At 48.8% G+C, this 16,654-nt stretch overlaps 1 protein-coding gene across 1 annotated transcript in view; it reads right to left on the bottom strand.

Annotated features, from left to right (window-relative positions):
* Kdm4a (lysine demethylase 4A) overlaps positions 1–16,654 on the bottom strand; it is a 49,279-nt gene continuing 32,625 nt past the window's right edge. Inside the window, exons 8-17 of the mRNA XM_028785571.1 lie at positions 13,541–13,722; positions 11,850–12,054; positions 11,343–11,419; positions 10,844–10,899; positions 9,088–9,196; positions 8,626–8,811; positions 5,673–5,843; positions 1,642–1,761; positions 1,242–1,334; positions 1–1,121 (exon numbers count right to left, since the gene is read on the bottom strand). Of these exons, the coding sequence (XP_028641404.1) occupies positions 981–1,121; positions 1,242–1,334; positions 1,642–1,761; positions 5,673–5,843; positions 8,626–8,811; positions 9,088–9,196; positions 10,844–10,899; positions 11,343–11,419; positions 11,850–12,054; positions 13,541–13,722 (1,340 nt within the window). The 3' untranslated portion in view covers positions 1–980. The remainder of the gene's footprint in view (positions 1,122–1,241; positions 1,335–1,641; positions 1,762–5,672; positions 5,844–8,625; positions 8,812–9,087; positions 9,197–10,843; positions 10,900–11,342; positions 11,420–11,849; positions 12,055–13,540; positions 13,723–16,654) is intronic.

Raw genomic sequence — 16,654 nt, 5'->3', positions numbered from 1 at the left:
CTCCAGTGGCCCCAGTTCATCCTAACCCATAGATAGCCCCTGCATAACTGCAATTTTCCCCTGCACAAAAATCACCCACCAGGCTCTGCCTGTTTCCATCATTAAAATTCTCCCTTCAAGGTAGTCCCCACCCACACCCTCTAACACTGCCGTAGGGGCTTCAGTGCCTGAAGTCTGTGGGCTCATAGCACATAACCTCTGAGTTCTACTTCAAGGGTGGACAGAGGTGGCAGCCAGCTCCTTAGCATCTCAATACTGTAGCTTTGCCAGCACTCTCTTGAAGTGGGACCAGGAAGGAACAGATGGCAAGCCACCTCTAGCCATCCCCCAGGGCCCTTACTCAGCTTGGCTGAGGGCAGAATTTCACATTTTGTTTGCCCTGCAGAGGCAAAGAAGAAAGTGAAGCCCAGGGGCTGGCAGAAGCTAGTCCTGCCCAAGTACACACACACACACACACACACACACACTTGCACACCCATTCACACATTCTCAAGCACACAAACACACAGGTGTACACTCACACTCGCACATTCACACGCTCACACACAGGTACACACTTGTACATGTGCACGCTCACACACGTACATAAATACAAAAGGGGATTGATTGGGTCAAGCACCAGCACCTCTCTGCCTTGCTGGTGCAGGTGGGCGGTAGGAAGCAAGTCCTAGGCTAAGAAAGAGCAATCCCAGCAGGAACAGCTGACCCGTTTGGACTGGGGGCTGATGCAGTCTCAGCATCCCAGTATCAGCCCATCAGCTGGGGACGAGCAGCTGCTGCCAAGCGCCCACAACTGGTTTGTCTTTTCATGGCAGAAAGCATCGAGGGTGAAGTGAGAAGGTGATGGGTCGGACATGTCATTCCTTTTCTTTGTACGGCTTCAAGTTCTAAGACTTCTGAGTTCCAAGTGTCTGCTGTGCTGTGGAACCCTAGAGTGCTCTCGCCTTGATGGCTGGGAACCTCTTAGATCCTGGAAATATCTACTCCATGATGGCCCGGTACAGTGCTGGCTCGATGTAATCCTCCCGGTACCTCGAGTTGATGACCCGTTGCCTTTTCTTTTCTTGCTTTACTTCCTTCTCCGTGAAAATCTCATTGAACCGCATGTCTGAAGCTACTGACTACAAAGGAAAAGGCAAGCAGATCGTCACTTTGTGGCCACATGGAACAATAAACACCGAAGGGGCATGTTCCTGCCACGTTCAAGACACACAGGCTTAGGGCACAGAAAGCTCACTCACCAGTCTAGACTTGACTCTCTTGGGAAGCTCTTCATCCAGTGTGTACACATCATCTCTCTTAACCACCAGCTGCGAGCCATCCTCAAACTCCACCTGCCAAGCAAGCAAAGGCCCTTTAGCTAGAGTACCAGAGTCCTGCAGGACCTGCACACACAGTGGCAGTTTCAGGTAGCTAAAGGAAGGTAACACTTTATGTGTAAGGACTTTATGTGTAAGGATTGACGGCCATGCCTGAAGGCACAATAGCATAGTGGACACCCCAGGGCTCCAGATCTGTGAAGGCTGTACGTGACGGCCAAGTTCTTTAAAGAGCAAAGACAAGCTTCTTGCCCAAGAGGAAACACTAAAGGAATGAAGTACCCTCCCACCCTCAAACGCTCATTCAAGAACCTTTGGCTACCTGGTACATCTGGATGGGGTGGGAGGCCACAAACTTAGCCCCATAGACTTGACCATCTGTCCATCTGACTTGAACCACTTCGCCTTCAGCAGGAGGCCCGAGTTGGAGACAGTCCTGACTCTGAGGAAAGAGCAGAGAAGGAGAGTAAAGAGCAGCTCCACCCAACCACAGCATTAAGTGTGACTCGGGAAGGACTCCTGCCCACGTGCCGCAAGAAAGGCAGCTAGCTCTGGGCTGAAGGCTGCAGTCAGTCAAACAAGGTCTTCCTCTTTCTATCTGCCCTAGTCCCAGCGGCCTCTAGGTGAACAAAGAAACAAACAAACAAAACAAAACCCCCAGATGGGTATACTAACTCAGATAATGTAGTAACACAGAAGCAGGGTGGGTTCTCAAATCCACAATCCCTGTGTCCTCTCAACTGAGCTGCTTGCTGAAGCATCCCTGGGCTCTGCCACGGAGGAATGCTAGGACTGCATTTGAGTGCATTCTAAGACGTGCTTCTAAGATAGACGGACATGTTAAGAAAGAAAGGGACCATCTAGCTGAGAGTGGAGGCTGCCAGGAGACCGGCAGAGGAGCCAGGTGAAGTTCAGCTTGGCTAAGCAGTGTGGCCTGCTGTGAAACACACTAAAGCCATGCCTGGAGATGGAGCTCTGGCCGTGGTGCCCAAATCCACAAAAAATAAGAACAAAACACAAACCACTAGCCCTTTCACCGTGTTGATATTTCTGGCAAAATCTATGATGGCATAAAAAATAGGTCATGTATGCAAATCAAAGACCACAAACTTTCCCAGTTTCTACTGAGTTCATTACTACTGTGGATGCAAAGTGTAAGGGGGTAAAAAGCTAGGTTTCACAGAGCAGTAATGAAGCAAGAGGGATTTGCCTTGCTGTATTATGTATGTGAGTATCTGTAAGACACTTGAGGCTACAGGTACTACGATGTGTACAGGAAAACTTGTGTCTAAGCTAGGAGTGTAGTTCGGTGGTAGGTCTCTTAAGACCCTGGATTCAATCCCCAGCTCCAGTAGATGGAAAGAATCACTTGTGACCTTTGCAATTGTGTGACTACATAATCTTTTTTTAAAAAAAGAATTCCAGCTTTGGATTTGGCATGGTAGCATACATCTTTAATCCCAGCACTAGGGATCTTGGAGTTCGAGCCCAACCAGGGCTACAGAGTACCAGCTTTATTTGAGGGAAAGAATGAGTGATAAAACTCCAGTTACTGGCACAGGTGTACTTGGCAGACACCTTCCTAAAAGCAAGTGAAGAGAGCATCTCACTTCAAGGAAAAAGGAATTATATCTATTGCCAATAACAAAAAATTCAACTTTTTGAGCAAAAATTAGTATTTCAGAAAAGTGGCCCTCTTACCTGTGAACACAAAGCTTCTCAGAATTAAACTATGTCTTTATGATGTATGTGTGCATGTGTCACAGTACACGTGTGTACATGTGCCAGAATGCACGTGTGTCTATGTGCCACAGTACACATGTGGAGGGCAGAGGGCGACTTGCAGGATGCAGGAGCTGAGTATCTATCTCTCTCTAACGTGGGACATGCAGTTTGGACTCAGGTCTTCCGGCTTAGCAACAAATACCTTTACCCACTAAGGCATCTCAGCCCTTCTCAGAATTTAGTCTTCCAGCGAGATGGGTAATGATGTGAATTTGATTTTTAAAAGTGTATTTATAATAAAATTTAACATCATTTGGAAAGATCTCCACAGCCCAGTATGGCAGTGTTTTCTGAATGACCAGCATACAGTATAACAAATCAGGCACAAGACCCACCCTGAGTGTGAGATGGGTGGGCAGACTTCACGTATGTCTCATGTAAGGTTCAATGGACTTTCAGATTTCACATTGTGTATAACTTTTTAAAAACCTGCTACTTGGCTAGGCACAGTGGCACACACTGTTGCTGCCAGCATGCAGGAGTCCAAGGCCTTCCTGACTACATGAGGACTTGTCCCAAAAAGCTAAGAGATCAAATTGCCCCAGTGACAAGATCAGTAACATAGGACTATAATCTCAACCAGTCAGGAGGCAGAAGATCAGGAGTTCAAGGCCTGCCTCAGCTATAGATAGATCCTACTTCATATCTTAAAAACGTGAAAGGACCGGGTGGGGGGGAGCAGCTCTACAGACGCAGCTAAGGCCCAAGTTCAATGCCCAGTTCCAAAAAGAAATCATTTCATTTCAACTCTTGGAAATGCTACTAAAATGTTGTTCTCAGGGGACCAGTGACTTGGGCCGGGGGGGGAGTTTCCTGTGAATTTCAGGCAGTCAGGACTACACAGTGAGGCACTGCCTCAAAAAATAAAATATAACCCCCATTCCAACTGCAATTCGATGTCAGGCTACGTTTTCTTTCTACACTTTATTTCCTTTTTTTTGTCTTTGACATAGGCTCACTGTGTAGTCAGGACCAGATTTGAACTCTAGAGCCCCTGGCCTTAGTGTCTTATGAGCTGGGTTCATAGGCAAGTACATTAATTGAAACAATATGAATGAAGAACTGACCTAAAAATTTCGTAAAACTGGAGAAATATGATAAGATAGCGCACACACAGAGAGAGACACACACACGTATCAAATAATATTTTAAAAATATTAACTAATCTTAGTTTTAATTTCTAATAGAGTAACTATTGATAGGTAAAATTCACAAATACATAGCTGTTTGAGAGCCTAAAAATCTCTTAGGAACCAAAGGCGCTCAGACAGGAGCACTGTCCTGAGTTAGAGCAAGCAACACTTCTCAGAGCGTGTGTGAGGAGAGAGACATACTGACCTCCAGCTCAGCACCAGGTCTGGGTGAGAGCTTACTAGTCCCTGACCGTGCTACACAAACATCCTCATCTTCACAGTAACACTCTGCCTTGTAACTATGGTGGTTTGAAGGAGGATGCCCACACCCCCCACCCCCTGGCTCCTTGGTCCTTACTAGGTGGAACTGCGTGGGGAAGGATTAGGAGATACAGCCTTGATGGAGAAGGTGTCACTCTGGGAGGGCTCTGAGAGGTCAAAAACTCTTAACTCTGTGTGTGTGTGTGTGTGTGTGTGTGTGTGTGTGTGTGTACATGTACCTGTGTGGTCATGCCCACCCCATCCCCTATGTCCGTGTGTGTGTGTGTGTGTGTGTGTGTGTGTGTACATGTACCTGTGTGGTCATGCCTCCCCACCCCCCTATGCCCTACTTGCAGATCAAGATGTGAGCTCTCAGCTGTTCCTGCTGCCATGCCTTTGCACCATGGACTCTGAAACCATAAGCCCCAAATTAAGTGCTTTCTTTTATAAGTTGCCATGGTCATACTGTTTTGACAGAGCAACAGAGATTAACTAAGACGCTAATTAATGTGCTTTTGATAGTGATGTTGCTAATGTAGTGTGAATGCGTGAAGAATCATTAAGGAAGAAATGGCTTTGCCCTTCTATGTTGGGCACACAGGCTAGCACATGAAAAGGAAGGGCACAGGCTGGGGAACCTGAGCTAAGTTCTGAATAGTGAGCCAGGAAAGCCGGACGCAGGTCCAGGTAGGGCTCTAGGGTTTCAGGGGTTGATAAAGCTTTTTCGGGTAGTTTCTCTGTAGCTCCAAAGCCCTCACCTGTGATGAGCCCAAAGCAAGCTACATATACATCCCAAAAAGGCATGGCAGAAACAAGGGTTAGATCATTCTTTTAAAGAATCACACAGCATAAATGCAATGAAACTGTAACAACACCAGTTTCCTTCCAGAGTATGTGAGCTTGCATCTTGAACTAGATGCTATAAGGAATAATTTGGCCTGAGATATAAGCATATTCCAATAAACTACAGGAAACACTGACTCCCCTGAACTTCTTGGGGAAGGCGAGTACCTCAGCAGGTACACTGTTCCTTGAAAGGGAACCTGGGAATAAAGGCTTCTTTCTGTCTGGAAACTGACAAGGGGCAGGCAAAGAGGCCACAGTCATCCAGCTAGCAATACCGAGAAGATGCCCCAGTCCCAAAGTGCTCCCAGAAGCCACTTCCAGACATTACCACTATGTCCTCAGGATAAAGGTTGTCGCTGAAGGAGCCGTCATCAAAGTTGACTTCGTAGAAGGTCTCGGTGGTGAGTCTGACCACTTCGCACTGGTAGAAGCGACCATTCTTATGCTTGCTAATGACCTTCTGGCCGGCCGTGATGCTCAGCAGGGCTCCTTTAGCACGCTAGAAGGAACAAGCCTGGGTTAACCTGGATCACACTGACAGTTCTAATAAGCCCCTCTATAGGGTATGGGGGGGAAATAAATGTGGAAAAAGAAAGACCGAGACAAATGAAAGGCAGAACAGGCCTTTCCAGACACCTACATTCTAGTCAGGGCTATGTGTCCTCTATAAACCACTCGCCTGAGCTCTGAGCTCCAAGCCAACTAGTTCTTACAGGATACTACTTTTTTCTTTGATTATTTTGTTTTGTTATGAACTTTGCAGCAATGTCCTACCTCAGTCATGGTATATCTTATCTAAAACTCCATGAACTCACCCTTCATGATTTCCCTGACACTAACCAAATAATACATTCTAATGTGTGCACACCTCAGGTATGTGACATAACATCTGGACAGAGACTCAATAGGTAGCTGGTGCCCTGGACCCTAAACTCTGAACATCACTACCCAATAACTACCTCGGCATTAGCTCTACTCTCAGGAGAAAGGCACAAAAATTGAGGTTTCCTAAGATCCTCTGCTCCAAACAAACTGTCTCATTAACGGCCTTGCACTGAGGGTACCCTACTTCACAGGGCCTTGCACTGCTGGTACCCTACCTCACAGGGCCTTGCCATTGCTGTTACCCCATCTCACAAATGCTTTTCATTCTGACCCTGTCCTGGATGTGATGGCTCAACTCCAGCCACTCCCCAAACCCTACCCAGACACTGCTGTACACGTTTCTTCACTATTCTCTGAACACACGTGCTACTCATGTTCCTACCTCAGGGCCTTTGCATGGCTATTCTCTCTACCCAAGATGCTTCACTACACACTTGCCCGCACCCTGGGTCCCTTGTTCCTGAAAGACGATGTCACTGATCCCATTCCTCACAAGCTACTCTTCCTCCTCATCTCTGACCTGTACTGATTTTACCACTGCACCATTCATGCTCAGACATGTGTACTTACTAGTTCCCTGTGGATCCTTCAACTCCACTATAAGTACCTCATGACACTACGTGAGGGGGTGGCTGTCTTGTGCACTGGTAAATTTCTAGCTAACCCTGGGATGTGGCAGGTGTTTAAGTAACATTTGAAGAATGAATTACAAAGAAATACTAACTGTGAATCCCCTCATGGTCCCAGCAGTCTGCAAGTATAATACTGAAGATAATCATGATTATAATTATATTAAGTCTGCCATCTTGTTCCATGACCAAACTCAGGTTTCCCAGCTACCAAACGGGGTCTCAGGCTTTGCCTCCAGTACAGCCTGTCCCGAGGTCTCCTCCACACCTTCATGAGGAAGCACGAAGGAGCCCACCTGCTATCTCAGTAACCACACACAGGGGACAATTGCCTCAGGCTTGAGGTTAGAGCTGATTGCACAGAGAGCTGGAAGCATGAAGGGCTCCCAGACTCAAACTCATGACCTTCCAGAGTGAAACCCAGGACAAAACCATCTGCCCTGCCAAAAGAAAGGCCAACTCTACCAGATGACTTCTCTGTGATCCCAAACGGCAACATGGAGAGCTCTCTGCTCTGGCCTGGCCCTGTCCTGAGTTCTCTCTAGACTCGCCTCGCCTCACTGCTGAGAGCTTGTGTGTGAGATCGCCACAGCTCATCTTCCAGTGAAGACTGTGATGAACTATCCTGCCGAAACCATCCCAAGCTCTGCTCTCACCATCACTCCAAGCTGCCTAGTGGTTGCTCAGAGCAACTCCTCAGGGTCCAGGGAGGTGGCTCAGCATGGAAGAGTACTTATGGCCTAAGCCTGAAGGTCTGAGGTCAGTCCTAGGAACTCACATTTAAAACACCAGCCAAGTGTTGAGGAGCACACCTTTAATCCCTGAACTTTGGAGGTAGAGGCAGGCAGATCTCTGTGAGTTAGAGGCCTTTGTGGTCTGCATAGTGAGTTCTAAGAAAGCCAGGACTCTAGAGACCCTGTCTCAAAAAAACAAATCAAAACAAAACAAAAGCAGGTCACTGTGACAGGCACAGTGAAATCACAGCATGCCTGTTTCAAGGTGAGAGGTGTCACCTGGAGAATCACCTGGAAGCTAAGTAGCCAGCTAGCCTGGGTGGGGTACACGGTGCAGCAGATGCGAGAAACCCTACATCAACAGAGCAGAACGAGAGAACTGACTCCCAAAAGCTGTTCTGCTTCCTATATGTATGTGCACAGCTGCACACAAACAACTCAAAATCATGACCTTCCAGAAGTTATCCTCATTCAGAAAGGAGGAAACCTAAACGTGGCGGTCCAGGGCCTTCTCCCTTGGGCGCTGCTCGCTTCCTATGACTCCTGCCAGATTCCCAGAACCACCCTGAATGTTCGTCCTCTTAAGACATAGTCCTCTGTTTCTGAAGCTATGATTACACTCCAACTCCCTTCTCCTTCCTTGGGCCCGCCCAGGCCCCTTCAGGACTCTACAGGTCATTTCTCACATGTCTTGCACATGTCACCACTGAGAGAACTGTGAAATCTCTCCTATGTGGTAGAAAATGTCCAACTGTCAGAGGTACCAGCCTCAACACTTTCAGAGTGGCTCTGACGTCCCAGGCCCTTGGGTGAGGATGCTCGGGAGAGTTAAGCAAGGAAACAGGTAAACTAAAGAACCAAGCCATGGTTAGTTTAGTACCACTGAACTAGGAAGGCCAAGGTAAGAAGTGGTCAGACTGAGCCATGTGTTAAGTGCTAACTCATTAACATTTCCAACAAGGAACAACTTGGCAACATGCAGAGAAAATGACCCTGAAACCAGTCAGGAGGACTCATCATGGTGCCCTCTCACCTCCAGATTGGGAATCTTGTGTCGGAAGCACGTGATGAAGACAACAAAAGGCCAGTCATCGGGTTGCATCATCACCCCAGCAGCCTGGGCACAGCTCACATGGAAGGCGGTGGGGCAGCGGCCGTGAGAGCACTGCACACAACAGCCAGCGTTCCGTTTCCTCCGCTTCTTACAAAATACACACCTCTGCACAGGAGAGAGAGACAGCACACGATTCCATGGAATGGCCGTCCATCTCTTCTTGTTTCCCCTCCAATATGCACAAAAGCAAGCCATCAGAAGCCAACCTCCTTCCAATACATGGGAGCGCCCAGGGACTGCTCTACCCCTGTGCCCCATGTAAAGTACCCAGGAGGCAACACTGCTGTAGGGTAGAACGAGACTGACCAGAGCCAAAATGCACTCAGCTCCCCAGACTCATCAGTTGGGAGCCATGCAAACCCCAAGCCCACTCTGGCTTACCAGTTTGAAGCGGGGCAGAGGGATTTTGCTCACATCCACTGGACTTCTTTCAGCAATGTTGACAAACCTTGCTTCTAGAATTGCCACAGCACATGAAACATGAACCCATCTGCCAAAAGAGGAAGGCCTCAGTCACCTGCTTCTATAGCCCCAGGGGCCTGCTGACAAAACCTCCATCACCCAGCATGAGCACTGGGTCACCCAGGTCCCAGGACTTAAGAGGGAAAGTGCTGTTTACCACCATATGTAGTACTGCGCACACACTGCCCAAGGCCAGTGCAGGATCAACCCACTTACACCACCGCCTTCTCTGACAAATAAGCAGAATCGTGGCTGACAGAGTGTGGTGGGTTCAGAAAGGGAATAAATCAGAAGCACTGCTTGGGGCTTTTCGGTCCCAGACACCTTTTGGGAAACAGACATGCCCGAAGTGGAGAAACCCAAGATTGTGGAATGTTGGGGTTCCACTGACAGTTTGCATCAAATGCACAAGGCCCTGGGTTCAGCTCCAACTAGGTCCACTCATATGAAAACCTACAGGAGCCATGGAATCGAAAGTCTGCACTAGTAGGGCTGTTACTGGGGATGGGAATAGGTCTGGCCTTAGAGGGCAGAACATGCATCAGAGGTTAAAGGGCAAAGGTGAGAGTTTCAAGCACAGCCATTTCCAGTTAAATAAAAGTATTACCAGCCAGCCCTTACCTGCCCTGGGAGAATTACAGTGACCACTGGTAATAGCCACGTATCTGTAAAGGAGTGAGGCACAGCCACACAGCCATCCACCACAAGTAGTATGGGGATGCTGCAAGGGTGGGAGGCTGGACACCGTGGGGTTTTATTCAGGGGCAGGCTATCCACAGCCAGCTGCTGTCAATCCATGTGTACAACTCTACACAGAAGCCCTTCTAGAGCAAACCCTCAACAGCTTGTGTTTCCTCCTCAGAAAAGGTAGACCCGAGGCAGCACAAGATACAACTCAATGAGAACATGTTGTATAGCAGCTGAGAAACCCAGAAACTTCTATAGATCTAACAGTGGGTGGCCTGCCTAAGCTCTCCTCAGTGCCCAACAGGTCCCCCTTGGAGACATTTGCCTGATCTCCAAACAGCAAGTCTAGCCAGGGAGAGTTAACTCTGTGAAGAGTTTGGCATGGTACGTATCTGTAATCCCAGTCTGTGGAGGCTGAGGCAGGAGGATTAACAGGACATTTCAGGAGAGCCTGTCTTGAAAGAAACAAGACCAGAGAGCTAATTCAAGAGGTTAAGAGCATTAGCTGCTCTGCCAGGGCACCTGGCTGGGTTCAAGGCCCACATAGTGCCTTAAAACCATTTGGATCTCCTCTAGTCCCAAGAGATCCAAAGTCTTCATCTGGTCTCTATGGAAACCTGTGCAAACAATGCCCAGATATACAATGCAGGTAAAACATCCACATATGTAAAATAAATTCATTTTTTAAAAAAAGGAAAGCAGGCAGGTAACTGCAACCAGGTCAATGTCCTCACTTCCAGATCGCAAAATGCCTGTGTCATTTCCTCAGGGCCATCCTCTCTCAAAGAATGACACTACTTACATCTCTGCCTCTGAGGAAAAGTCAAATCGAGGCAGGCAGTCTAGGGCAGTCTTGCTCATCCTATTCCAGCCCGTACCATGTGCTACCTGAGTCTTCCCCACTCCCTCAGAACAGCTACTGCCCTCAAAGCAATACATATGCTTCAGAACGGGGGCCTGGGCATCACCATCTTCCCAGAGAACTCACCTGTCATCGTTTGCTCTCTGCAGGGCCCCTCCACGCAATGAGCATAAACAGCAGTCCTGCCCGGAAAGCAGAAGGAAAACAGTTACCAACAATTCACTACATACAGTCTGCCCTCCTGAGACTTCCTGTGGACAACTAAACTCTGCCAGAAAGCAGTAGCAGGTGGGCCTTCAGGTATATGCCCTGTAGTCAGGACTCCCCTGAAGAGACAGGCCACAATGCATGATTAGAACTACATAATGAATCACTTGAGCCCCACTCTGAGACTCCAAACCCAGAGCTGAACTCTTCAAAGGGAGTGATGGCCACTCCACCAGACGGCTACCTGATCTGCCACCACAGCACAAAGACAGCTCTCAGATCCACCTGCTCTGACATCCCAGAGTACCAAATCCTAAGCCAGCTGCTGTGGGCATAAATTACGTCCAGCATAGAAAGAGGCTAGCTCCAAAGCCACCCCAATCTTCTGGAGAGATGGAAAAAGCATGGGGACACTCACTTCCTCCAGGGCATTGGCTGAACACCGAGAGCACATCCATTCTTCAGAAGCCTTTGCAGGGGGGACACCATAACAACCTAATGAGAACAGCAGGAAGAGCAAATGAAACCCAACCCAGGGGCTGGCATTAGATTGTAGATGCACAGTACTCTTCCATAGACACCATTCTCAAAGATAGTAAGAGATCCCTGAATTCTGGGCCAGAGTCCCCAGGGCTCAACCATACAGTATGGCCCAAGACCCAGGAAAGTCAGAAACTATGGATTCACTGGTATATCTCCCCAGTAAGTATCTAGGGACTATTCTCTAGATACCCACAACCCAGGAGACCCCACGTTGACAGGCATTGTGATGGATGCTAGAGCCACAAAGCAACTCATCCACCAGCCACCAACTTCCCAAGAAGACAAAAGCATCCTTTGCAGCAGGAGACTGGGAAAGCCATTCGGTGACAACAACTTCCAGTAAGCAGGAAGTTTCCCATGAGAACAGGTGAGAGGTACTCACTGGCGTGGACCCGGACACTGCACTTCTTGCAGGACACTAGCATGCTGGTGCCATCCTCCTCTAGGTAAGGGGTGGACAGATTGATGTCTGTGCTGCAGCCAGTTGTAGTAAAGCACATTTCAGGGATCAATGGTTTAGTCCTCTGAGTCTGGGCAGCTGGTTCTGAAGCATTCCCACAGCTCTGACTGAAGCTTCCAAATTCCACCTAAGTGAACGGCAGAGAACGAATGGGCACAGGGCGGTGAGCACACAGCTGGGCTGTGCTCCTAGCCCTCCACCTGCTCCATCAGCAGAAAGCCGGGCCTCTCACGGGTATGGCTGCAGCTACAGCTCCCGGGTGCACAGCCATTATCCTGAAGCTACTAATTGAAGTTTCCTCTAATGACTTAAATTCAATTTCTCACAGCAGCATCAAACAAAGGGCCCTGGGGGACAACTGAGAAAAGGGAGCAAGGAAGAGGCACCTGGGACTTCAGTCTTCCCAAACCAAGTGATAATAAAATGCACCGAGACACCAGCAGTAAGGCACTGACTGTCCCCCAGGTGCCGTGCCACATGACAGTCCCACTCGGAGACAGCACCCAGAGTCCATGCTCCTAATGGACCAGCACTGATTGCCTCTGCCGGGCCACGTCAGCAAATCACCTGAACTGTGGCACTGTCACATGGCTGGGTCCCCACCTGTGATTCCTGGCTTGGGGCCTTCTCTAGAAAGAACATTATGTTTCATACTGCCCTTAGCAAACTATAGTCACTACAAATATCCTCTGGCTCTGCCGCTGGATGGCACCATGATCCCCATTCCAAGGACAGAGCCTGGAAGCGTGTCACCCTCTGAGCCTATGCCATTCAAGAAAGTCTGGCCCCCACCTAGGAGATCTGCTGACAGTAACAATCAGGCAGTCACCTCCCTAAATAAAACACAAGCACAAACAGTTCTTTGCTTTGCTTCCAGTGAATACAAAGCAGTAGCTGTTGTTCCAGCATGTGGGTCTTGATGCCATCCTTCTGCAAGCATGAGCCTGGGGCCTTGCCAAGCTCGGGGCAGCTGTGCCAGTGTAACCGCCATAGGGAAATTGCTTACCCACTACCACGCTGTGTGGGACACATCTAAGCCTGAGTTGGTTACTCGGTGCCTACTGCTGTGAATTCCTGTCTGACCTTCTGGAGCTTGACCCAAAGTGATCCACAATGTGAGGCCATCAGTGGCCCGGCATGGGAAGACCACGGTTGAGCCCAGCCTTCACTGCGTCAGTCTCTGCCCTCCCGCCTCCCTGGGCCCCAGCTGCCTTCTGGTCACTATTCACTATGACAATGAGGAGGGAAAAAAGAAAATGGCATGAGAAGACCTGCCTCCTCACCCAAGGCCGATGTCAAATGGGAAAGAACTGCATTCATGTACCCTAACTGACCAGGACTGCATAGGATCAAGCAGAAAGAACCCCAGACCAGGAAGATAAGAAGAAACACTATGCTCTGCAAACAGCGAGGTCTGTGTCATAAACAAGGGTCACCAGATCAAAGCATTCTTAAGGGCTATCTGCCTGGCAGAGCCACACCAGCACTAACAGAACGAGGATGCTAGGGCAAAGGCCCCTAAAGACAAGCAGTGGCAAGCCTCGTGCCCATAATTACACCCAGCTTCCTCAGTTGCTGGCCCACGGTGCCTGATGGCAGCACTGCACACTCACCTGATGGTAGGTCTGGAAGATCATACACACAGCACAGTGAGGGGCCTGTTGGGCCATGATCTCATTGAATTCCTTTTCGGCCTCAAAGTTCGGGGGTCGGTTCTGCCACAGCTGGCTCAGAGGCTTGGCCCAAGCCTCTGTCTCCTCAGCCTCTTCCTCGGGGGTCAGCTGTTCAGAAGTCTCTAGAGGAGGAAACAGAAGCCTGAGTTAGTACCAGCCTGCACATGGGAGGTCTGCCTACAGTGCAGAGGTGCTTAGCCAGCACCCCCAGTCCCAGGTCAGGACTAAACTCAAGATTCCAGAGAGTGATAAAAGGCAAGAGCCAAACAATTACCAACAGGCTCCTTTAAGGCCAGGGTGCATTAGCTGGGATGTAAGCTGGGCGTGGGGGAATTAGAGTGGCTGTTGGAACTGCTTTCTCTGGTCAGACTGACTCAGAGTCTCTATTCTTCCTCAGGTTTTAGGTGCTCATCCCACTCTGTTCCCTGTAACAGCTGCCACATTCAGCCCTCTGCCCTCTGTGGGCAGCAGAATAAAGCAGGAGCCTGTCAGAAACTATGCTGTTTGCTGCCTCCAAAATGCCAGCAAGTTAAGTCCTTTCTCCTCTGGGCTTTCCCTTCAGTTGTGCTGGGGAAACAGGGAGAGACAAACAGAGGATGGGTGAGGTTGAAAGATGTTACATCATGACCTTCGGTCAGAACTTTCCAGCTCTCTCTGGAAAGTCCAAGACATGAGGGGAGAACAATCTGCCTGTTTGAAGCAGGACTTCCCAGGATCTCAGAAGATGAAACTTCTTCCTGGCCATAAAATGTCTATGTCACCTTTCAACCAGGAGCTTGTGAATGGAGAGCTCGCAGGCATACTCCAGCCAGTCAGGAAACAAAAATGGCTATTGCATGTTCAAAGACTGGGGGTGAGGGAGAGAAACGCTGACCCTAGAGACCATCCAGGACTGTAAAGCCCGAATCAGTAACTTTCTGGCCTTCCTCAGAGCCCTGGGCCGTAGACTCCTCATCTCTCTTCAGTGTGCCGGGCAGCAGGCCTTAAAACTCAGGAACCCTTAACCTCAACCAAGGAAGAATCCTCCTCTGGGTCTATCCTTCCAGAAGAGTGAGTCTCACTACAGAATAGAAAACAGTGGAAGTATTCTAACAGAGCAGTAAAGGCGCAAAGCCCACTGGTTCCTGGCACACACAAGGTCAAGGAGCAGGGCAGAGCCTTAACAATTATGAATGCTGGGGGGGGGGGGTTGGGAACTCTGATAGAAGCAGGAGCAAACGTCAGAACAGACTGCTGCAATACACAGGCGTGGTGTCTCGAGCCTGTAGGAACTGCAGTTGAATGTGGAGATGAGAAGCCCCTGTTGTCCTATCCCTCTGGCCATGCATTCAGTGGCTGACAGGAAATTGGCTTTGACAGTGTGCCCATCAGGTATTGCCATGAGGCTACTGCACAGGGTACCGTGTATTTTGCAATCCACTGCAGTACTACTGGCTAAGATAAAAACACTCCTTCCCCAGAGGCTCCGAGATCTCTGCAAAGCAGCCTACAGTCAGCTGTGGTGGGCACACCTATATTAGGTGCCCGTTTGCTCACTCCAGGCAACTCCAGCACAATGCAGATAAACCACTTCTTCCTCCACCTTCATAGTCAGGTTTCAGTTAAAGGGATCTGGCAGCTGCCATTGTGCACAGCCAGCCCCCATAAAGGGCCACTGTAGCGTAAGGAGGTCAGTGTGAACCAGCCAAACAGCCTCTAAGAGCCCCATGGTTCAGACTGGAGCCAGAGTGCCTGACCCAAACATGAGGGACCAAGATAGTGCAGCAGGGACAGAAACAGACAAGCTCATAGCCCCATCTTCACATACTGACATCTGCTCTACTCACATAGCCAAAAGCGGCCCAAGCCATGACATATGGGAGCGCTGAATGCCAAGGGGAGACTTCCACTGTGTTAAGTGAAAATTGCAGGAATCAAAATTTTAACAGTTTACATATGTAAAGCTTCACAGAGCTTTATAGTCAAGACATGTGCATCTCACTGAAAATGTTGTAATTCAGATAAAAATGCTTTTTTAAAAAAAGTTAAAAAGAGAGGGGAGAGAGAGAAAGAGAAAGAGAGAGTGAGAGAGAGAGAGAGCGTGCAGTGGTGGTGCATCCCTTTAATCCCAGCACTCAGGAGACAGAAGCACTCGGATCTCTGAGTTCAAGGCCAGCCTGGTCTACAGAGTTAGTTTCAGGACAGCCAAGGCTACACAGAGAAACCCTGTCTCAAAAAATAAAAGAGGACAGTGAATACACCAGATAATCACACGGTCCTCCCGAGGACACAGCAGGTGTCCAGGAGAAGCCAAAGCTGCTAGAGCAGCTGGCCAGCACAAGCTCAAGGCCAGCCTGGGCTATATTATACCCTGTGTCAATAATGTACCAGCAGAAAGAAGACATACTCATAGTAAAAGTTCTGATAACAAGTGACACATGGGGAGACCACACAGTTTCCCTTCACTTTGCCATAACTGAACACTGCTTATCACAAAATGTAGAGAAAGAGGATATCAGTTACATTATTTCAAAAAGACATAACTCAGACAATAATGGATATGTGCCTAGAAGTGTATGTATTCAGTATTCACATACTCTTTGGATAATTTTTCTTTTGCCTCTTAGAAACTTTTTTTTTTCCCTACAGTCTGTCTTTTTGTTTAATTGGTTGATTTTTGCCTTTTTGAGACAGGGTTTTTTTTATTCTGTGTAACCTTGACTGTCTTAGAACTGGCTGTTCTGTAGACCAAACTGGCCTGGAACTCAGAGATCCACCTGCCTCTGCCTCCCAAGTGCAGGGATAAAAGGCGTGCGTCACTGCAGCCTGGCTAACCTGGGTCATTTTAAAGCACTGAGGGAAGAAATCATACAAGAGGCAGAGGCTCTCCGAGCACAGGCTCAGAGGGACTGCTGGGACAAAGACTCAGGGTCTGGCCACTTCTGATCCCAGGGCCTGTAGGCTGTCCCTGCACCCAGGTTGTCACATACTTTCTATAAAGGAAAACTGCGAGATGAGCCGTGACAGCACGTCACAGGAGGGGAGAGACAGCAGCGCAAGTGGCTCAGGTTCCAC

This window comes from Grammomys surdaster, unplaced genomic scaffold (genome assembly GCF_004785775.1).
Source record: "Grammomys surdaster isolate TR1022 unplaced genomic scaffold, NIH_TR_1.0 100, whole genome shotgun sequence".
Taxonomy (NCBI): domain Eukaryota; kingdom Metazoa; phylum Chordata; class Mammalia; order Rodentia; family Muridae; genus Grammomys; species Grammomys surdaster.
Note: the sequence above shows the minus strand (reverse complement) of the source record. Positions and strands in the feature narration are given on the sequence as shown.